General features: G+C 46.5%; 1 protein-coding gene across 2 annotated transcripts in view; it reads right to left on the minus strand.

Moving 5' to 3' along the window:
- The window catches only part of LOC148323131 (aryl hydrocarbon receptor-like), a 58,672-nt gene extending 54,358 nt beyond the window's left edge, over window positions 1–4,314 (minus strand). The window contains exons 1-2 of one of the 2 annotated variants that reach the window (XM_088314549.1): window positions 4,299–4,314; window positions 3,851–4,185 (exon numbers count right to left, since the gene is read on the minus strand). In XM_088314549.1, the coding sequence (XP_088170675.1) occupies window positions 3,851–3,909 (59 nt within the window). In that variant the 5' untranslated portion in view covers window positions 3,910–4,185; window positions 4,299–4,314. Of the gene's footprint in view, window positions 1–3,850; window positions 4,230–4,298 lie in introns of those variants that run through there. The other variant, XM_088314548.1, reaches the window with a different exon arrangement.
- Window positions 4,315–24,333: the final 20,019 nt, after the last annotated feature.

Below are 24,333 nucleotides of genomic sequence, written 5' to 3' on the forward strand. Positions count from 1 at the left end.
GAGAGAACTGCTCTGATTAACATGCCGTTGTGAATCAATTCTTTTTTTTTTATATCGATGCATATTTTGAGCAGGTTATATCGATATTAAATTGATTTTTAATTAATCTTTACGTCCCTACCGCAGATGTATTTTTTTATTATATTCTTTTTTTTTAAATGACCGCAGACGTGTTTGTGTTTTGTTGTGCCGTTGTGTGCAATGGTGTGTGCGGCCCATGCACCCTGCGTGATGCGCCGGTGGCGGGCGTGCCCAAATGAGGATAGGTTGCACCGGTGAAACACCGGCAATGTAATTATTGGAAAGACAGACATGTACAAAAGGAAGGGATGTCAGAAATTAACAATTTCATCCTGTCTTGTCTCGTCAACGAAAATTTGTGTTCGTCACGTTTGTTTTCGTCAAAAAGAGCCACGTTAAGCACATAATCCCCTCGTTATTGTCAAGGAAAAAAAGGGGGCGTTAACGAAATATTTTCGTCGTTGTCATCGTTGAAGAAAACAACACTGATAGCATCATAATATGTGTTAAATATTGCCCACTCTGCATCCATTGCAGCCTGATCATCCTGTAAGGCAGTGGTTCTCAAATATTGGGGCGTGCCCCCCTGGAGGGGCGCGGTGCAATGCTGAGAGGGGCGCATGTTACCCTGGGAAACATGCTTTTTTCCTCGCCGTAGTACGGCTGAACGATGTATGGTTTTGGAACCGAAATTGCAATCTCAGACAACGCAAATTTGAGATTGTCAAAGCTGCGCTTTGCAATCTCATACAACACAAATTTGAGATTGTCAAAGCTGCGCTTTGCAATCTCATACAACGCAAATTTGAGATTGTCAAAGCTGCGCTTTGTGCCCCTAGTTCACGCGGTAGGTCTCGCAGTATTGATTTTAAAAAAAGCGTTGCCCTGTTGCTCGTTGTCCCGGAAGTAATTTCTTTCGCCGCTACTTGAATACTAGCCGCCAAGCTATCTTGCGTTGCAGCAGTATGAGCTTTGTTTGTATTATATCTAAGTCCGTGCACAGCAGCAGCACCGAGCTGCGCGATGACAAATAAATGACAAGAAGCGTTCTAAACGAGTCGGCGAACGAGGCGGCGCTAAGCGTTCTAATTGCTAAAATGAATTACAAAGTAATAAGTGCTTCAATGTACGCTCGACTTTTAACAAAAGTCTGACTCGAACCGCGTTTGGGCGGAGAGCCAGCAGCTACGAACAGAAATGTTGTATTCCAACCATTACGTATAGAAACATAAAATAAGATGACGGCTACGTTAGCAATTTAGCAGACGCTCTCAGACCTGAACGCGGAAACGGATGACGTCACCACGACGAAGAAATTCGACGTCAAACGTATTGTAGCATCTTTAAAAGACCAAGTCAGAATTTCATTAATTTCTCTACATTTTATTCTTACAGAAACAGCTCTGTTGGCCGTAACCGATCAAACACCGGGCAACTCGTTCCGTCACTTTCAACGGATCTCTCTCTCTCGCGCTGGCACACACCTCCCGTCCAGTGCGTTGCGCGATGCATTCACAGAAATCGGACACAACACAACTTAGAGAAACACAAATGTCAACACGAGAACAGACAACAGAGAACCCAATTTGTTACAGTATAGTAAATATTTGTCATATCAATAATATTTGCACCACAGAGTACTGAGTTTCGAGATCCTCTCAATAATAGCTCTCAATTATATTTCTTATCAATTTAGCTTTGCTAAGGGACATTTTATTGACATAATCTAACATCAATATGCAATGAACATGTACATTTGTACAAAATGGAAAAAAAATGGTGGTGGGGGGGCGCGAATTGTTTTCTTCTTGGTAGGGGGGGGCGTGACAGATAATAATTGAGAAGCACTGCTGTAAGGGGATTACCCCATCTATGGTCACTTCTAACAGTTTGTCATTTTTCCCCAGATGGGGTTTTTCCTTGCCCTCCAAGGGGTTTAGATCAGGGGATGTTAATATTTGTCAAATGTAGACGTGAAGCCCTTTGAGACGTTCTTGCTTTTAAAGGCTACATAAAAAAATTGACTTGACTTGGATCGATTTTAGAAAACAAGGCAACTTAATCCAGTAAACCGTACCATTTCCACTCATTATCGTCCAAAATAATAAAAAAATAAAATCATCCAGATGTCACATGGAGGTGATAATTATGCCACACAGTTTCTATAGAACGTGGAAACCGAAGTAGTTTTGCCACACTTCAGCAACACTTCTTCACTTCAACATAAATTGCGTTCGCGTGCGACAGTGTGTTAGCATATTTGTCATTTTCACTGCTTTTGTCATGTTTTGTTGTGCTTGGTGGATTGGTGGGGAGGCTTTCACATCAGCGCATCTGTGGCTGATCCTATCAAAGGACTATTTAAGGACAACCATGCTGACTACTCGGAGTCCGATTATTCTCCTTGCTTACATTCCAAGCGCTGAATTTTCTAGACGTCACGTTTCTGCCCGTAGTTTAATGTTTCGTTTCTCGCCGTGAGTGAGTTTATTTGTTAATAACCTTTTCTCCTCGTTTAGCTATTTACGTGATTGGCATGCTATTTTCATTCTTTTTCTCCCTGGCTTCTGCAAGCATTTTTTGTTCTCCATGTTATTCTACTGGTGTGTTGCCACCAGCGCCATTTGTTGTACTTTGGTCTTACACAGGATTTAATTTTGTATGCAAATAAATCCAGAATTTCTGGAGAACCTAACAGCTTTAAATTGGCTAAAATTGCGTTAGAAAATACAGATGAAATGGGGACGGACCATTCGTATTGAGATTAGGAGAAAAGTAATTTGACCAAATTTGGACATACAAGGTTTCCGCAGGAGTGTTGATATGTTTAAGTATATTCAAACTAAAGTAATGAAGGAATGGCTGAAGCAGAGGATTGTTCAATTTGAAATGCAGAAAATTATCCTTTTGGGGTGGAGGGTTGTTGCCATTAAGGTAAAGTACTATAATTTATTTTGGTGTTTCACTTTTCAGTGTGAGTTTCAGTATTTTCTGTTTCGGCCAATAATTTGGTTTCCACACTATCAACATAATCACATTTTGCCTAATTAGCTCGTAAAGATAAACCAACAAGTTCGTCAACATAACACAGCAATTGTATGATTATATATGGGCCGACATGACTAAACCTAACTCACAAGCACGGTATGAACTAATATCAAACTTGCCATACTTCTGTACAGTTCTTTTAAAAGCCAAAAAATGAAGCGGGGCATGCTCGACGAAAGTTGAAGGAGAGAGGTGGAAGGAAGAAAGGAAAGGAGGGAGGCGGAAGAGGGGGGGTATCAGATTGCAATAACAGAGCGAGGCTCGCGAGACTGCCCCGCCCTCCCCGATGCATCGCGTGAGAGCAGCAGCGGACTCTTGGACTTGATTATGATTAATGCGCTAAGGCAACGCACCCGTGCCAGAACCAAGCGCCGCACATTCTTAAGGTGGTCTTGCTTGCAACTAATTTAAGAATCCAGCGCCGCTCCAAGTAAACTCACCCACTGTCATTTGTTTACTTATATGAACTCGATTAATCGCATGCAAAGTTACAATCCACCACCGAGAGTCATTTCTTTGTCGACTGTCTCGCAAGAAGAGGCATAAATAAGTCCACCTTAACACGTGTCTTCCTTGCAGCATAGGTCTTCACCGTACAAAGTTTTCATTCGGAAAAAAAATATGGTTAAAGTCACAACGTAATGAATGTAAACCTTCACAAACGGTATTATGCTGCACTTTTGTCAACTTTCACCGTGCAGATATGGCGACCAGACGTTTAAAATGTCTGCCTATAATAGTGTCACGATTTAGCGTTGACAAAAAAACAAAGTGCACCTACTGTTTGAGGACGGGTTTCTTCCTCTTCTTATTGGCGTAAGTCCCAGAAGTAGCCAACATTTGGGTGTCGCTTGTCAAGCAAACTTCACCAAAAAATGTCTTCCCAGGGGACTTTTTCTCCTCCCGCGCAAGGACACTCTTTTATCTCCGGGGTGTAAATATCAAGTCACACCCGAAGGTATCCACCCGCCATGTTCAGTCCGGTAGGAGTGAAAATAATCAACACAACCCGAACCCGTAGTGGTTTGGTCCCGTGTTGACAGGTTCCCGAGTTGGTCAGTGTGGCTCGCCTCGGTCGGCAGTGTTGTGGTGGGGGCTGAAGCAGAATGGCTGTGACTGAAGTACAGGAAAAGAGGGAAGCAAAAGTTAAGTTGGGGGTAAAGCCTATGTAGAGCCCTCCTCTTTGCGCAAACAGCACAGCCTATTTGAATTACTTTTTTTTTTTTTACCTGCACTTGTTGCTTCAACTGATGCGTTTGTGTTTGTTTATATCACGGTCTCCCAAATGTTTACAGCGTAACACCATATATGGGCCCTTAAGGAAGGTCTTCTCAAATATTTGCTGTTGCGCCCCCTAGGAAAAATAAAATATTTCACGCCCCTCGCAAAATCTCCGCGGTAACCAAAAATAGATACTATACTAGTGATATCATTAGTACACCTCTGCATAACATTGTATCCTTATTAACATTGAAGAAACAAAGGAAGAAGTATACAGATCATCTTATGAAGTATACAGGACATTTTTATCTTTAGATCCACTGACAACAAAATATAACTTAAGTAACATTGTTTCTTATCTCTCCGCCTATCTATTCATGCGTTGGGCGTTGCACACCCACACGTCACACACAAGCCTGTCACAACACTCGCAACACATGTCTGTTAAATATTTTTCCACGGTGTCTCTTGGCTTCGTTCACTGGACTTCATATGTGCAGCTCTGTACTGTGCGAGCAAGCTTGGTACAAAAAAACTACTTTTAGATTGCTCCAATACCAGATATGTTGAAATAAATGAATACGACAAAAACAAATAAATATGATGTTTATTTTTATATATTTGATAATCCAAAGCACAAGAAATGAGAAGGAGACATACACACCACTTGGGCATCATGCTGCAGAATAAGACAGACTTATAGGTAAAATCATAACTTCGTCTATTGGGGGAAAGTAGATTTGGTAGCTTAATAAAGGTTTTCAAACTTTTCCACATTGTACATATAAAAATCCAACCATCCATTATTTGAGCCTCTTTTCTTCACAAGGGTCGCGGGCGTGTTGGACACAGTTAACAGAAAATAATTTAGTAGGAAGTAAAATATGGAAAAGAAAGGACAAAATCATTTGCTCCGTGTTTCCCAACCAAGGGTATGTGAGCATTTTGCAGGGGGTATGTGGAAATATTTAATAATCGATTTCCCAAATCAATATACCTGTGGCACAGCCGTGCTAAAAATCTTAACTGTCAAGTGTTAACTCAGATGACTGATGAAAAGACAGTAAAACTACAAATTGTCTGTTTACAGGGTACTTATTCAATGGAGATCCATTTGCGTGTGTGTGTGTGTGTGTGTGTGTGGTGAATGTTATGAGTTACTTATAAAAAAGGCATTTTTTCATTCATTTTTTTTACATGTATTGCTTCTTTTGAAGACAATGCCTAGGAATTAAATGTTCAAATTAGCGAAATAAAATCATTTTCCTTTATTAATCACTTATGATACGTACATACGGACAGTGTGAGTGAAGTGGTACTCATGGTATGGCAAAAAAGGTTTGGGGGTACATACGCCCAATAAGGTTGGGCAGTGGCGGGCTGTGCATTTCACACGTAGGCCTTCAGTGAAGTCCTACTTAGTCCAACTTGAATAAATCCCCCTCATAATTCCATCATTTATGACACCACAGCTGGAGAAATAATATACAGAAACACACTTTGTCATGGTCTGTGTTTGTTGTTTTTGATTTAGTATTTAGTTTCATGTTTTTCATTGTTTAGTGTGTGTGTTGCGCTATCTGATTGTGTTCACCTGTGTTTGTCGTCTCACTCCCTAGTGTGAACCAATCAGTTCCCTCAAACCCTTTGTGTCTTGTCCAGATGTTCCTGGTTGTCTCGTTTCTTTGGTTGTATTTAGTTCCTGGGTTGCTTTCAGTTCTTGTTGGTCCATTCTGTCAGGTTTCGGTGGAGGTTGAGGAGGAGCCAAATGCAGGGAAGCGAGGCAGGTTATAACTTAAATGGTATTTCATTGAAATTAAAAAGGAAAACAAGGCACAGGCAAAATAAAAATAAAAACAAAAGTACAAAATAACAGGATCAACAACACAAGAACTTGACTTGGGAAAACAAGACTGGCATGGAAAACAGACATGAACACGACACGGACAGCGACAAGAACAACGACAATGGACCAACAAGAACTGAAACCAACATGATGGAGCGGACGCCACATTCCAAATGATTACGCAAACAATGTTTTTCTCTGATTTGTATAAATAGTCTATGCAAATGGTTTCGACATAATTTCAAGGCATCAATTGTTCGAGAATAATTTGAATGAATTGAAACAACTCTACCAATGATAACAGTATGTTTGTAATCAAAAATAAAAAAAGTTCAGATTACGTGCAGTTCCAAATTATTATACAAGGCTGTGTTTCAAGACATTTTATGCAGTACATTGTGAAGACCTGAAAATAATCCCATTTAAGCAATCAATCTGTGAAGTTGGGTGGCAATTCACATCCAAACAGCAACTATTCTGACATCCTGGAATAAAAATTCAAGCAGAAGCTGTCCAAAAACTCCCGTTTGGGACGAGAGCAACAATGAGCAGGAATGCTCAGAGATGGGTGAATTGAGGAAAACATCACTCTGGGGGTGTTTTTAGTGAATAATCAGAATTCTAACATGGCTTAAAGCCCCAAAAAGTTGATTTTGCTTGATCCACGCTCGTAAAAAAAACGACATGTATTTCCATCTATCTATCCATTATCCAAGCCGCTTCTCCTCACGAGGGTCCACGCCCGTGACCCATGCTAGCTGACTTCGGCAGTAGGCGGGTACACCCACAACTTGTTGCCAGCCAACCGCAGATTTTTATATTTTTTGTTCGACCATTTTGTATAGCACTTTGTAGTGGTTTTGAAAATTGTCTATAAGTAATTTTGACTTGGGCTGATGAAGCTGCTCCCGTAGGTCTCATGGCTGTTTTTCAGGAGCCAACACTGGGTGTTTGATCAAAATGTAACAGAAATGAGAGCTATTAAACATATTGACTCAGTGGGGGGGGGGGTGATTGCTTCATGTTGCTGTTGCAGTGATATTTCAGTTTGGGTTAATGGTGATGAATTCTTTGTTTTAACAAACAAGTTTGATGAACTTAGTTTCGTAACTTACAGTATGACAGTTAACAATATGAACTCATTCACTGCCAGCCATTTTAGAGCATTTTGACATTTTCAAGACACACAGGATAGTGTGGTCAATGATTAACTGTGGCGGACATTAGGACCATGCCCCTCACCCAGTAGGAATGCTGTTTAGGGGTGTATTCATGTAAATGTTTTTTGGCACAAATTTGTGATTGTGCAATATTCTCTTGTTGTCTTGGAATAAAGACGTGTTTACAGTCAGTCGCGTGTGCTCATTTTGACTGCCACAATACGCTATATATATATATATATATATATATATATATATATATATATATATATATATATATATATATATATATATATATATATATATATATACTGTAATACCTCGCTACTTCGCGGTTCACCTTTTGCGGGTTCAGTGCTTCGCGGGTCTAAAAAATATTCAAAAATTAAAAACTTTTTTGCCCGGGCACGATCGGGGCTCTCCATTCGCTCCGCTCCGCGGGGGCATTGTAGTTTCGCCGAGCGGCACGACGGGGCGCTGGAGCGGTTAGACGGCCGGCGTGCGCCAAAGAAGAGCGTGGGCGAAGAGGAGAGTGGACGAAGAAGAGCACGTTCCCCCGGGCACGATCGGGGCGACGTTTCGCGCGGTTCGGACCGTACCAGAGCTCCGGAGGAGGCCGGCCGGCGTGCGTGGCAGTTAAGCCAAAGAGGAGCACCTCTTCCGCCCGGGCACGAGCGGAGCGCGAGGCAGTCAGTTATGAATGAATAAATAAATAAATGAAGAATGCCACCTTTCATTTCACAGGGCACACCGGGCGGCGTACCAGCAGGTAAAAGTCGAAGTAATTAAATAAATACAAAAAGAAGTAATTGAATAAATACAAAAATAATGGCTGGGGAATAAAAAAATAATGTTTTAATAATAACTTGTTTTTTTTTGTTATAACATGAATTTCACTCTCTCTCTCTCTCTCTACCCGTATTCTATATGGTGTACTGTATACAGGGGGGTATACTGTATACCTGTATAGGTTTTTTTAAGCATTTTTGAAGGTGCGCCGCTACTTCGCGGATTTTCAGTTTTCGCGGGTGGTCTCTGTCCCCATTAACCGCGATAACCGGGGTATTACAGTATATATATATATATATATATATATATATATATATATATATATATTTATATACCAAACTACCAATTGAAGGAACAGAGTCTCTCCTTTTAGTAGGAAGCAAGAAAGTCGATTCTGCCTTTTTCCACCCTTATTCAATCTGCAGGAGAAAAAGGGAGGCTGCACAGAATGACACCCTTTCTCTAAGTGGACTCACAAACAGTGCTGATGTCATTTCTAAAATGGGGCATCCATGTCATCTATTGGTGGTTTTGCATCAGTGACGTTGTTTCCTTAAATAAAAGGTGAGAAGTTGTTGTACGTATACATGCAGTAATCCTGTTAACTTTTTTCATATGCATACTGGTGGAAGTTTGACCCATAAACAGATTTTTTCTATTTCCATTTTTTTCTCGGGGGGAAAATTCTTTTTGTTACATCTGGAGAATGTAGCAAATAACGTAAGTTTTATTTCAATCCCATTTTACTGTCTAGGATAAGACAAAGCTTATAGTATTTGAGTTCAAAACAAACTTGAAATTCCCATTCTCCTCCCCCATCTGTTCAACTGTCTGCACAGCGGACAATGCATTCCACATGGAAACATGTCTGTCCATTGACCACAAGGCTTTACATCAACAGGAAATGAAATAAGACCTGCACTGACTCACTCACTCAGTCAAACGAATCACAGAAGAAAAATCACACAACTCTTCATCTTATGTGCAATATTTAAACTTGGAGAAATACTTTTGCAAATACTTTTTGCAAAACAGGAACCAGCCTCAGTAAGTGGTGTTGCTCTCAAAAATAAATGGCAAACAAGAAATCAACAAGTAACTGGGGCACATTTTACACTAAACACAAGATAGAAAATATATATTTAAAACATTTATAATTTAAATGTAATTTGCATGTAATAGCAAACTACTCTTGCTGTATCAGGTTTGTTCCTTAAAGGGGGTCTTTGTCTGACTGATAACGTTTCAAATCTTTTCACAGATGGTACATATTATTTATTTCAGGTCTCATCAGAAAAGTTGTTTGTTCTTAACCTTTCTTGGATATTTGTATCTGTGTTTTGGGTCGTTATCCTGTTGGAGGTCCCATGACCTGTGTGACCCTGACTGTATCCAAACTTTCAATAGCACATTTCACTCCAAAATGCCTTGTTAATTTTAATATTTTGTTTTACCCTGCACAAGTTCAAAACACTTTGTGCGAGATGTAGTGAAGCAGACACATCAGACACTTCCTGCATGTTTCACAGTAACACGTCCATTTCTTTGTATGCCTTTTTTTTTATTGGAGTCTTTACCTTGGTGCTCAGTCAGTTTAAAACTCAATAGATGAACAAAAGAAGTGAAGACTTGTGCACACAAGTAAAAGGTAGTAGTTCCTAAAACCCCGCGGCCCACTCATGAAACATGAGGTGACTGTCAGTAGTTTTAAGAGTGGAGTGAGCCAATGAGTCACACGCACACACAGACATACGCATACACTCGCATGCAGACACGCCTTGGAGTAGCTCTTATGTAAAGGCTTTAAGTATGAACACTGACAGCTGCTGGCTGGAGGGGCACAAGTACAAGGAAAGATTAGGCAAAGCGGAAAACAAAGCAACTATTTGCAATTTTTCAGTCACATTTTGTCATTTGTAACCACATTTAGAAAAAAGGATATGACTGATATGTTGTAATGGATGAGTATGATGATTTGGGTCATTCCTGGCTATTGGTAATTTTCGTGGGTTCCCCAATCCTGTTCCTCGAGAGCCGGTGTTGCCTGGTTTTACAACTCTCCCTGCAGTAACACACCTGATTCCGATGATCAGATTATCAGCAACCTCTGCAGAAGCAAGATAACGATCCTGAATCAGATGCGTTGCAGCAGAGTGAGAAGGAAAACTGGCAGGACACTGGCCCTCGAGAAACAGGACTCAAGACCCTCTAACCCAGTGCGTCTCAATTATTTTCTGTTACGCCCCCCCTAGCAAGAACAAAACAATTTGCACCCCTGCCTGCCCCACCACCCACTCTCCACTGCAACTATAAATAATAGCATTTTCGTTGAAGAACAAACCTACACCGTAGAGTTAATACTCACTGAGCACAATAAGCAATGAGCGCCACTGCCAACTACTGGAGTGGATATGCAATTACACTTTATTGTAGTACAAGAACGTCTCCAGCGCTGTAAGATAAGCTGAAGATCATAATAACCTCAAGTAACCTTATATAATCAGTTTGTGTATTTCTAATCATGGTTTTATACACTAATTGCATTAACGGTTGCACAAGCACACACACCTACATTTTTGCTTCTGTTGTCTAATAAGTTTCTATTTCCTTGCTTTCATTGTAAGCCATGATGAGCTAGTTTCAGTTTCGTTATGACTCTGCTTCAAGCTCTAATAAAAGAGGAGGCGGCGGGGTGGAAGGCCAGAGGGTGCGCGGAGCTGAACTGAGCGAGTTGCCTGTCTGCTCCTGGCCTCTCTCCCGCTCGCGACCAGTAAAAACGAACAACCATGCCTGTTTCCTTCTGGCTTTCAGCCACCTTTAGCTCTCCCAAATGGCGTCAGGGCATTTAAACCTGACACGTGCCCACCTCAGCATCGCACTGCGCCCCCCAAGGGGGCCCGCCCCACTATTTGAGAAGCACTGCTCTAACCTATGTGAAAAAAAAATTCGGAGCAGTGTCTCGCCTGGCCTCTGTAGTGACACTGCATCTCTGCTGCACTTAGTTCTGGAACCATTTACAAACAAATACGGTATACATAATGTTACATCATTAAATCTTATAGGCTTACTTTTTACTGTTTAAATGTGATTAGAAATCACACAAGGGGGTGTGATCAATATATTCGATCATGGCTTTGGTTACATCCTTAATACATCAATAAATTCAAATAAATGTTGAATAATTTCTATTTACAATGTAAACCCTCAGTCTAGCGACTGTACTTGGTAAATTGAATGCACAGTTAAAAATAACGTTTGAAAATGCAGCATTTGTATGCATTTCTTTACATTTTGTAAAGGATTTTCCACCCTCTTAAGTTTATGTTCCACCTTGTTAGGTTTGTCTTAACAAGGTGGAATTTTTAAAATGAAATTAGGAAATTAGCTATAGCTCGATGAGTAGGCCATCTTTAGCTGGCTAACGCTACACACAAACAGTACTTTGATATTTACTGTATATAAAAAATGTTTGCAATTATTAGCAAATATTGTTTCATTTCTTAACAATTCAACATAACAGGGTGGAAAGTTAAAGGGACACTTGCTACCAGAACATTGGCACCTATAAAACAGGTTTGCATGTAAAAATGACTTCAGTACCAAAATTCACCAGGCTAAAGGACTCTGTAGCAATTTAAAGGGACGCTTCGCTGATGTTAATATTGGCAGTTATATAATAGGTGTTGGAGTTGAGTCACAGAGGAAATGAAAAGTATTTAGTAAAAGAACCTTAAAAGCCAATGCGTGTTCGTTTTTTTTGTATTCAAGAAGAAAAGGGTCAAAAGGGCTGCCAGGATGGCCGAGTGGTCTAAGGCGCCGCGTTCAGGACCCTGTCTCCCCAGGAGGCCTGGGTTCGAATCTCGAATTTCCCCATTGTGGGACTAATAAAGGCATCTTAAATAAAGACTCAACCACTGATTAGAGTTCTGATGTTTAGTTTCTTCGATTTCTGGAGTTCAGGAAATAGTACAAAGACAGATATCTGGACAGCTTTTTCTTAATCTCACGAGAAACTGTACTCAGGGGAGCACCGTCGAAAAATGCCGCGCATCTTTCACCCCAGCTTCAGATTTATAGGAGTTTTTTTATGTCAAGGGGAATGTAGGTTGAGTCGGTCGTCCTTGCTCCCTCCCATGGCACGGTCCACGTCCAAGGAAAGGTCCTCTCCAGGATAGTCATCGTCTGGATGGTTGATTCCCGTCTGGACCCCAAGATTGGCATTCCACGGCTGGCCTTCTCCGTCTCTCCTCCGGCATTCCCCTGTAATCTTGTCGGTGTGCACGTGCGTGTGGGTGTTTATGTGTGTGTGTATGTGCGTGTGCTCCGATCTCAAATTGTTATGTCTTTCGGGATGTGTTTTAGCGATAGAGTCCCTGTGACACCTCCAGTGCCCAATTTGGTATGTTTGCATCTCTACAGCCAATGTGGAGAATGTCCTTTGTCGTATTTGTCCATGAAGTGCTGTGAATGTGAGTGCAGCTCATGGAAATGCTATGTGTGCAAGTTTGTCTCACTACTGAAAATCTCAATAAAGTTCACACATTTAAACTAAGTACTACATATTTTGCATATGAGAATAATATAATAAATCAGTAAACATCAGGACTACAATCCCAGTCATTCTTGTGACCTGTGCTTCTAGTTTCATTTGAAAAATGCTTCTGTCATGACCCGTGTCGGTCATGGCAGGGGTTTGTTGTTGTTTTCGCGTCTCCCATGCCTTTTTGTTGTTGTTTTTGGTTTCTGTCAGCTGAGTAGGGGCGTTTCCCCTCAGCACTCCGTCCCCACCAGCAACGCACCTGTTCCCCGTTAGCCTCGCACACCTGATGCCCATTTGCACTCCTAGTTCTGGACTATTCAACCACCCCATGCCGACTACTCAGTGTCGGAACATTGCTTCCCCTTGTGGACTGTCACGGCCGCTCCCTGCTCTCGTTCTCGCTCATGCTCATGCTCACGATCCCTAGAATTTGCCACTGTCCTTGTTCCTTGTTTTCGCTCCCGCTCTCGTTCCCCCGTGTTTTGTTCACTGTCTTTGTCCCTCGTCATTTGGGCCTGTTCAGTTACGTTTAGTTGGCCCCGGTTATTTTTGGCACCCGGCCGCATTGTTTGTTCTCGTTTGATTTCTTAAATAAATTCCCTTTAAATTACCCTTATGCCTGGCTTCCCCGCACTCTTGGGTCCACCCCCCTCCTCGCCGACCGGCGGGCGCGACAGAATGTTCCGACCAAACCCGGACCCAGCGAGAAGCTCTCGGCGGCGTCGTCGTCGTCGCTCGGACTACCCCCCTCAGCCTGCCGACCAATCCCGTGTCCTTCACGTAGGTACAATTTTTCGTTCCCCGTCTGTTTCCTTCCCTGCGTTTCGTGATAATGTTAAGGATTACCCACCTGTCATACCTCCCCATCTTATTATAGATTCAGATTACGAAGAAGATTTTGAGCGCAATGCCATTACACCCCCTCACATTTTTGTAGACTCAGATCATGAGGATGACTTCGAACACATATACAACCTGTTATATGCCCAGCGCGACACAGATTCGGTTAGGACCAGTCACTTTCCTCCCCCCGAACAATTTCCGTCACCATTTTCTTTTGACCGTTTTGAGACCACCTCCCACGTTACCTCGCGTCGTTCACCTCGTCCCAAGTCACGTAGATCACGGCCACGTCGTTCACCTCGTCCACCGTCGGTATCCGTACCTGACCACGTTTCCCCGGCATGTCTTAGCTCACGATCACCAGCACCTGTAGTCTCGGTCCCTCGTGTCTCCCGGTCCCCTGACTCCCTATGGCGGCAGGCTGATAGGGATCAGGGCCCCCGTCCCGGCTCCCCGTCAGCTGCCGAGCCCCGTGCAGGCTCCTCGCCAGCGGCTGAGTCCCGTGCAGGCTCCCGGCCAGCTGCTGAGCCCCGTGCAGGCTCCCCGCCAGCTGCTGAGCCCCGTGCAGGCTCCCCGCCAGCTGCTGAGCCCCGTGCAGGCTCCCCGCCAGCTGCTGAGCCCCGTTCAGGCTCCCCGCCAGCTGCTGAGCCCCGTGCAGGCTCCCCGCCAGCTGCTGAGCCACGTTTTGCCTCCACGCCCGCTGCAGCAACCCACGCCGCCTCCGCGTCAGCTGCACAGACCATATCGCCTCCACAACAGCTGCAGCAACCCGCGCCGTCTCCCCGTCAGCAGCAGCCTCCAGTTCCGGCTCCACGTCAGCAGCAGCCTCCAGTGCCGGCCCCTCGTCGGCTGCAGTCTCCAGTGCCGGCCCCTCGACAGCTGCAGCCTCCAGTGCCGGCCCCTCGTCGGCTGCAGCCTCCAGTGCCGGCTCCTCGCCAGCTGCAGCCTCCCATCCCGGATCCTCGCCAGCTGCAGAGCCTAGTTCTCGTTCAGACGGAGCACATCCCGTGTCCGTCCCAAGTTCACGTTCAGGCGGAGCACGTCCTGCGTCCGTCCCAAGTTCTCGTTCAGACGGAGCACATCCCGTGTCCGTCCCAAGTTCACGTTCAGGCGGAGCACGTCCTGCGTCCGTCCCAAGTTCTCGTTCAGACGGAGCACATCCCGCGTCCGTCCCAAGTTCTCGTTCAGGCGGAGCACATCCCGCGTCCGTCCCAAGTTCTCGTTCAGACGGAGCACATCCCACGTCCGTCCCAAGTTCATGTTCAGGCGGAGCACGTTGTGCGTCCGTCCCAAGTGCACGTTCAGGCGGAGCACATCCCGCGTCCGTCCCCAGTTCACGTTCAGGCGGAGTACATCCCGCGTCCGTCCCAAGTTCTCGTTCAGACGGAGCACATCCCGCGTCCGTCCCAAGTTCATGTTCAGGCGGAGCACGTCTTGCGTCCGTCCCAAGTTCTCGTTCAGGCGGAGCCCGTCCGGCGTCCGTCCCAAGTTCTCGTTCAGGCGGCGCACATCCTGCGTCCGTCCCAAGTTTACGTTCAGGCGGAGCACGCTTTGCGTCCGTCCCCTGTTCCCGTACCTGCGGAGCCTGTATGGCATCCGCCCCAAGCCCTAGTTCAAGCGGAGCACGCCTTGCTTCCGCCCCAAGCTCACGTTTCGGCAGAGCACGGCCCGCAGCCGTCACTCCAGGTTCCTGCCTCGGCGGTGGACGGCGACCAGCCGCCCGCCGTATCTGCCTCAGCGGCGCCCGACGAAGCGCTGCCGCTCCCGGTTCCGGTGCCCGCGATGGACGACGGTCCGCCGCCGCGTCTCGCCTTAGTCTCGGCGACGCACGACGACCCACCATCGCGCCCCGCTCTAGCCTCGGCGGCATCCGACGACCCGTCGCCACTGCTCGTCTTGGTCCCGGCAGCGCCCGACGACCCACGGCCGCTCCCCATTCCTGTCTCGGCCGCTCCAGGTTCCTGTCTCGGCGCCGTCCGACGACCAGCCGCCGCTCCAAGTTCCTGTCTCGGCGGGGTTCGACGACCAGCCGCTGCTCCAAGTTCCTGTCTCGGCGGGGTTCGACGACCAGCCGCCGCTCCACGTTCCTGTCTCGGCGGGCTCGACGACCAGCCGCCGCTCCACGTTCCTATCTCTGCGGGGTTCGACGACCAGCCGCCGCTCCACGTTCCTGTCTCGGCGGGACTCGACGACCAGCCGCCGCTCCACGTTCCTGTCTCGGCGACACTCGACGAGCAGCCGCCGCTCCGCGTCCCTGTCTCGGCGGGGCTCGACGACCAGCCGCCGCTCCACGTTCCTGTCTCGGCGGGGTTCGACGACCAGCCGCCGCTCCACGTTCCTGTCTCGGCGGGGTTCGACGACCAGCCGCCGCTCCACGTTCCTGTCTCGGCGGGGTTCGATGACCAGCCGCCACTCCACGTCCCTGTCTCGGCGACGTTCGATGACCAGCCGCCGCTCCACGTTCCTGTCTCGGCGGGATTCGACGACCAGCCGCCGCTCCACATTCCTCTCTCGGCGGGATTCGACGACCAGCCGCCGCTCCACGTTCCGGTCTCCGACCAGCCGCCGCTCCACGTTCCGGTCTCGGCGGGGTTCAACGACCAGCCGCCGCTCCACGTTCCGGTCTCGGCGGGGTTCGACGACCAGCCGCCGCTCCACGTTCCTGTCTCGGCGGGGTTCGACGACCAGCCGCCGCTCCACGTCCCTGTCTCGGCGGGGTTCGACGACCAGCCGCCGCTCCCTGTCTCGGCGACACTCGACGACCAGCCGCCGCTCCACGTTCCGGTCTCGGCTGCCTCTGGTTCGTCACCGCTCCAAGTTCCTGCCTCGACGGCTTTCGACGACCCACCGCCGCTTCTCGTCCCTGTTCCGGCGGGGTCCGACAACTCGCCGCCGCTCCAAGCTCCTGCCTCCGCTGCTCCCGGGGTCCCGCCGCCGCTCCTCGTCTCGGCCTCGTCAGCGAACTCCATGTGGCGTTCGGGCCCCCCCGGACGGCCGCCCGAAGGACCACGGGTGGACTCGCTGGTCTGGCCCCCCGGTCGGCCGCCTGAATGGGCACAACTGGACTCGCTGGTCTGGCCACTCGGACGCCCGCCTGACCAGTCTTCGATTGCGGGTCGTTGTCCCGCCTTCCGGCCCCCTTCCGCCCGCCCTCGTTTTTGGACACTTTTTTTCTTTTTGTATTGTTTTTGGGACGTCTGGGATCCGTCCCTTCGGGGGTGGGGGGGGTACTGTCATGACCCGTGTCGGTCATGGCAGGGGTTTGTTGTTGTTTTCGCGTCTCCCATGCCTTTTTGTTGTTGTTTTTGGTTTCTGTCAGCTGAGTAGGGGCGTTTCCCCTCAGCACTCCGTCCCCACCAGCCACGCACCTGCTCCCCATTAACCTCACACACCTGATGCCCATTTGCACTCCTAGTTCTGGACTATTCAACCACCCCATGCCGACTACTCAGTGGAACATTGCTTCCCCTTGTGGACTGTCACGGCCGCTCCCTGCTCTCGTTCTCGCTCATGCTCATGCTCACGATCCCTAGAATTTGCCACTGTCCTTGTTCCTTGTTTTCGCTCCCGCTCTCGTTCCCCCGTGTTTTGTTCACTGTCTTTGTCCCTCGTCATTTGGGCCTGTTCAGTTACGTTTAGTTGGCCCCGGTTATTTTTGGCACCCGGCCGCATTGTTTGTACTTGTTTGATTTCTTAAATAAATTCCCTTTAAGTTACCCTTATGCCTGGCTTCCCCGCACTCTTGGGTCCACCCCCCTCCTCGCCGACCGGCGGACGCGACAGCTTCTTGTTTAACATATTCAGTAAATATGAACCTGCTAAATTAAATAATTGACATTCTGTCCCGTAAGTGTTTAAAATAATGCCATTAATCGTAACACAATCCTTCATAGGTTTGTGTAGCACCTGGAATAGTACATTTTCTTTGAATGATGTTGCAATCAGTTGATGACCTCTCTTATTGGGTTTATGTTGGGATGTGATATAGTGCCCTAAAGTGGGGGGCAGTGTTGAGTGTTTTGTTGGAAAGGACTGTTAGCGAAGTGCGGAAGAAGAAGAGACAAAAAGAGGAGAAGAAGAAAATTGCTGTGCTGGAGCGATGGTGAAGGAACTTGTGTATCACCTCTGTTAGGACCAATAAATGTTCAAACACCTTACACCTAACTGTGTCCGGTCAGTGGTGTAACAAATTGGAGGTTCCACCGAGATACAGATGAATAGTGCAAACTGACAGAGGACGTCCTCGACGACTGGAAAGGAAAACGGACGTCGGACGTGTGCTAGTACCGAGTTGGCTAAAAGGAGCTATCAAGGGTTAGCTGCAAAGAGAGCCGACGTTTGGCTAGAGCTACATGGCCTTGTTTTATTTATTTATTTTGTTTCCGAGTGTCGACGATTATACTGCGACTAGCAAGATGTCTGAGCACCGAGAAGAATTTTTGATGGACATAGAAACTCAACTGCTTGGATTATCAGTGAAAGAACTACACATAGTCTGTGAGTACTGTGAAATAACTGGGAGAGACTCGGAGGACATTAAAAACAAGACTCGTCGCGCATTAGTAAAGCACATCGTGAAGTTTTGTGAACGCGATGACTTTCTCAAGAGGGAGGACGAGGGCATGTCTGTGCTGTTGGAGCTGAACGACACGTTGCTCTTGCTGCGGGAGGATTGCGCGGAGGATGACTGCGCTGGAGCAGCGCGGGAGCAGTGGGCAGCATCCGCTCCTTAGCACGCCGCAGAGGAGAGAGTGGTGGATCGTCTGACTCGGCCAGCGTCCCGACGACGGGAGGTGGACCGCGCGCCACAGCCGCCGTCGAGGGAGACAACGCAGGACGAGAGTGCGCAAAGCAGAGGAAGAGACTCCACGAGCAACAGCTGCTGTATGTCCACCAGATTCAGAAAGGACTTAAGGATAAATGGTCATGTTGGTGAGACAACATCTAGAGACACTCTGAGTTTTAGCAGTTTGGAACATCAAATTGAAGGAGGTTTAAGGAAGGGTTATTCAGAAATTGAAGTCATTGAGGCTGTGGTGCGGCCGGTAAATCCCAGTTTAAAGCTTAGAAGTAGTGATGGGTAGATGAGGCATCCTGTATCGTTTCGACACAGCGACACAATGTATTGACACTGTGTTGACACTGTGTTGCTGAATACTGACACCTGGTGGACTTGCAGGAAACATTTGACAGGGTCATCTGACACTGATCTGTCAAACTAATTTTATCCAATTCCATTGATTAGCGACGTGATGTGTTTTTATATATCCTATTTCGTATTACTTTCCATCGCACTAATTATTCTCTTATCTAATTTATATATTTAACTGAATTATTGTTGTATTGCACTGGAGAGGGGAGCTCTCTAATCTCGTTGCACACTTGAGTACAATGACAAAGGGATTTCTGATTCTGATTAGGCATTTGCTTTCACATTATTTTTACATACACGCAATTTCATAAAAAAAATCTTTGATATTCGAGACGCAGTTGATAAATTAAGAGAACATCTGTCTGAATGCCCAAGTAAAAGTGTTGTGAATGACAATGGACTCATTGTAATTAAAGATTTTTATTCAAAAGAAATTAGTTTCTTCAGCGTTTTGTTATTCAGTCTATTTCTTTTTTTGAGGCAATTTCCCCCGCCTTTGAGAAAATCCTCTCACAAGGCACTGAAGAGGCCGGTGTGCACAACGCCTGTGTGGCTAATATAAATAGGTGAGGGAACGTTGCCTCCATGGACTTCCAGTATAAGAGCGGGTCTTCCGTACGTGCAACGTGTCCTGCTGACATATAGCGCTGCACCTCTGAGTGCGCATCAACAGTGACATCTTCCATCTTGCGGATATTTAATGCAAAGTAACGCGCCAATAACTCAATGCTTGTTTTGAGCGTCCATCCTGTTGACAGATGCGCTTCCTTATGAACACAGTTTGGCGCGCGACCGCTGTGTCGACACGATTCTGGTAGTGGTCACGTGACTTTCTCAAAGCAGTACGCGCACCGACACGGGGTTTGCCCTGGAAACTCGGCGCGCGCATCGACGCCTCAGTGTTGCTGGACCCATCACTACTTAGAAGCTATTTAGAGGGAAAGCAAGATCTTACTTTAGCCACTCTCAGGCAAATATTAAGAGCACAATATGCAGAAAAAGATGCAACTGTTCTGTACCAACAACTAGCAAAAGCTGTACAGGACCCGGCTGAAACTGCTCTGGATTTTTTAGTTCAAGTGCTTGATTTGCGTCAAAAGGTATTGTTTGCATCTGAACGTGCCCAATCTGGCTTCAAGTATAACAACGAGTTAGTTCAAAGCCAGTGTTTCCAATCCATCATGACAGGCTTGTCAAATGACAACATAAGAGCAGAAATGAGGATGTATTTGCAGGGACGATATAGCGGTGATGAGGTGCTTTTAGAAAAAATGCAGATTGCGCATAATAAGTGCCGCATGGAGATCCCAGAACATACCCACTGCAGAAATTCGCCCTATCAGTGAACTGCTAAGCAGTAAGGAGTTGCTGGATGTAAGGGCTGCGAATGGCTCTGAAATCCCATTTCAGGGCTGGGTACCAATTAGTTTCAGTCTGTGTGATCCGAAAGTGAAAGAAACTATGTCAGACGAGCTACTTGTCCCAGTACTAGTGAGCAAAGACATCCTGCAGCGGCCAATAATAGGGTTTAATGCTATTGTGGAAGTGTTGGGAAACAAAGAGGATCGGGTCAGTCGAGCAAAAACATTGGAATGCTCAGAAATTCACTAAGACTTGGGGCAGGAAAGGCAGAAGCTTTGCTAAACCTCATCCAGGAGGCTGCAAATGAGACTGTAACTTATACTGTAAAGACAGGACGGACACCTGTTGTAGTTCCAAGGGGACAAATCAAGTGCATCACATGTCCTGTCCACACAGATCTGAAAGTGAAGACCGAAATGCTCTTTGAACCCGAGGAGGACCTATCATTGGATGAGGGACTCAAACTTGCATATCAGCTCATAACTGTTTCATGTTCCTCACGTAAAATCAACATTTATGTGGAAAACGCCACGCAGCATGACATTGTAATGCCTTGTAAAACTGTGATAGGAAGCATACAGAGGGTGACAAACTGTTACCCAGTGCAGCCAGAGGGGCAGCAGATAAATTCTGTTGTTGCGGAAACTCCGCAGGCTTCTCCAGACTCTCCCACAAACCCGTCTCGAGATGGTACGTACTATCAACCATTTGATCCACCTGTCAATGTGGGCCACTTGACCTGTGAACAGCAAGCAGTGGTCAAACAAATGCTCAAAGAGGAATCGGAAGCATTTGGGAGAGACAAAGATGATATAGGCTACATCCAAAACTTAAAAATGGACATTAAGCTGACCGATGACATCCCGGTAGCGAAAACATACAATGCTATATGTGGGGGTTCGGGTTTGGGGGGCCTGGCGAGCTTTTCCTGTTTGCAGATCTCCGGCAGTCTTCCGCCAGGCACGCCTCCGGCTGGAGAGGGCATCGGCTCCTGCGCACCTGCAGCTCGTCAACAGCAATCACCGCGGGTTTAAAGCTCAGCGCTGCCAGGAGCCAGATGCCGGAGTATCCCGTGACCTACCGTGGTACCTGGCTCATGTCGTCACTCACCTCGCTCTCGCCTGGTTCCCGTGACATGTTTTCCGCGTTAACCCCTGTCTGTCCTCGTTCTCCCTCCAGCCGCCCAGTGCCTGTCCGAGCCCGTTCCGCTGCTGCCGGCCGTCGTGCTCCTGACCGCCGCCTGCACCTTGGCCATCCCTACGCTGCCTGCCTGCCGTTCACCGCTTCCGCCTCCTCGCCGACATCTTCACCGCCTCGCCGATCTCCTCGCCCGCGCTCCTCCCGCCACAGCGCCGGTCTGCCCTCCGCCCGTCGCTCCCGCAGCACCGTCGCCGGTCCGCCTCCTCCCGCTGCTGCAGGCTCTTCTGCCCTGCCTCGCCGCTCCGCCACCAGCCACCCTTCCCCGGCGCCCGAACTCGCTGCTATTCCCCCAATCCTACCAATAAAGCCTCCTCTACTCTCCACGCTTGCTTTTGGGTCCAGTTTTCCTTCCACTTGGTTCATAGAACCACCACACTATACCTCGCCCGCTGTATGACGAAGTCAAAAACCACATCCAGGACTTGTTAAACAAAGGCTTTATACGGAAATTCTTCTCTCCGTATGCTGCTGTAGTCGTTTGTGTGAGGAAGAGAGACGGAAGCCTAAGACTTTGTATTGACTACAGAGGGCTCAACAAAAAGACAATTCCGGACAGACACCCCATACCACACATACAGGAGATTCTGGATGGTCTTGGTGGGAATGCTTGGTTCAGCGTGCTGGACCAAGGAAAAGCTTATCACCAAGGGAATGTCAGTGAAGACTCGAAGAAATTCACAGCTTTCAACACGCCCTCGGGACTATATGAATGGAATAGGATCCCATTTGGTCTCACAAATGCACCTTCGGCTTTTCAGCGCAGCATGGAGGAAAGTTTAAAAGGTCTCCGAGACAAAATATGTATTCCATACCTAGATGATGTCCTGGTCTATAGTAAAACATTTGCGCAACATGTTGAGGATGTAAGATCTGTCTTAAAACAACAGAAAGCTTGGGGAATTAAACTCAGGCCAGACAAACTTTTCAAAAATGAAGTCCGCTACGTGGGCAAAGTTATCTCAGCTGAAGGGTACAAGATGGACAATAAGGAAGTTGCAGCGGAAAAAAATTATCCTTTACATTCAGGGAAGCTTGAGTTTTTAGCGCTGAAATGGGCTGTCACAGACAGGTTTAGGGACTATTTGTTCTATGCTCCCTCTGTAACAGTATACAGTGATAATAATCCTGTCACATATGTTTTGAGTACAGCTAGACTGAATGCAACAGGACATCGCTGGGTGTCGGAGCTGGACGATTACAACATATCACTGAAGTATCGACCAGGTAAGGCAAACATTGATGCCGATTTCCTGTCCCGTATGCCGATAGACATGGACTCCTATATGAGTGAGTGTACCGAGCAGTACTCCCCTGACACTTTGAGTGCACTATTCGGTGCAGTTGTAATGCAGAAGCAACACGAAATAGACTGGATATCAGCTATCACATGCAATCCACTGGTTCAGGAATTGGCGACAGACCAACAGCCAGATGTAAATATATCTCCAAAAGACCTATTGCAGGCGCAGGCGAGAGACCCTGCCATATCCTGTGTTCTCCAGTTGAAGGCACTTGGTGAAAAGCCAAACAAGAGGGTCACAGATGTGGAAGCAGCGAAAACTAAACAATAGCTCCATGAATGGAATAGGCTCTACGTTACTCAAGAGGGCTTGTTGAAGCGCAAAACAGCAACCTGTACTCAAGTTGTCCTACCGGAAGTGTACAGAGATTTAGTGTACAAATACCTTCATTGTGAAATGGGACACCTAGGGGTGGAGCGTGTACTTAATCTGGCAAGGGGTAGATTTTATTGGCCGGGGATGCAAAAAGATATTGAGTTTTTCATAACCCAAGTTTGCAAATGTAACATCCAGAAGAAACCGCATGTGCAAAGCAGAGCCCCGATGCATCACATACCTGCAACAGCCCCTTTCGAAATGATTTCGATAGACTATCTTCACCTTGAGAAAAGCAGTGGAGGGTATGAATATATTTGGGTGATAATTGACAACTTCACTAAATTTGCCCAGGCATATCCAACCCGTACCAAATCAGGCAAAACGGCAGCAGAAAAAATCTTTCATGATTTCTCTCTCAAATTTGGTTTTCCTTCTAAAATACATCATGATCAAGGCAAAGAGTTTGAGAACAAGTTATTTAGACAATTACAAAAATACACTGGTACAGCAAACTCAAAGACAACACCCTATCATCCCCAAGGGAATCTTGCTGAAAGGTTTAATCGCACCCTGTTGGCAATGCTGCGAACCTTGGATGAAGAGAAAAGGGCAAATTGGAGTGACTATATAAACAAAGTGGTACATACATATAATTGCACAACTAGTGAAGCCACCGGATATTCTCCTTTCTTTTTGCTGTTTGGTCGAAACCCTCGTTTGCCAATTGACCTGATTTTTGGAATAAATGAGGAGGAAGGATGTAACTCACACCAAGAATATGTACAAAAATGGCAACAACAAATGAAAGAAGCATATGACATTGCATCAAAATCCAGAATCCTTCATTGTAACATGTTAATGCCATGCGATTCCTTACCACTTCAGGAATCAAGCCAAGATACAGGAGGAAAACAAAACATTGGTCAGCAAGAGAATGGCATCACCAAGACATCTGATGAAGCATCACTAAACGCAGAAAGCTCGGATGAGGAGGAAGGTTCCTGGCCTCAAAGTGCGAGGAACTAACATCACCATCACCAATCTGTGGAGCATAACATTGCCCCTCCCATGACACTTGAGGCACAATCAGATTCAAAACTGAATGCCGAAGCAGAGGAGTTCAGAATGGATATTCCAGGTCAAATTGTTGGGGACAATGACTCTCATGAAATCTTCACAACTGAAAACGACGTGCAAGACGACATACACGCCAGTCTGCCTGAAGACCCACCGCAAATACATGCACCCGAGCCTACTGACACACAGCCACGTAGGTCACAGAGAGAAAGACGACTTAAAGAGACCTTTACATATGATTCATTAGGCAAACCTACTTATCGTACAGTGAGACAACACACCAACCCTATGTATGTTAATACACTGGCACCGATCTATGGGCAATGTAGTGTACCTTGGCTATCTCCACAGCTGTCTGGTTGGCACAGGGATTATCCTAATCCTAACCTTGCTCCTGTAGAATATTATGGAAAAACTACCCCATCAATATAGATGTGAAAACAGAATGGTTAGTA

The sequence above is a fragment of the Idiotropiscis lumnitzeri genome, chromosome 14 (assembly GCF_059441095.1).
Source record: "Idiotropiscis lumnitzeri isolate Australia: NSW breed Sydney's pygmy pipehorse chromosome 14, RoL_Ilum_1.0, whole genome shotgun sequence".
Classification (NCBI taxonomy): Eukaryota; Metazoa; Chordata; class Actinopteri; order Syngnathiformes; family Syngnathidae; genus Idiotropiscis; species Idiotropiscis lumnitzeri.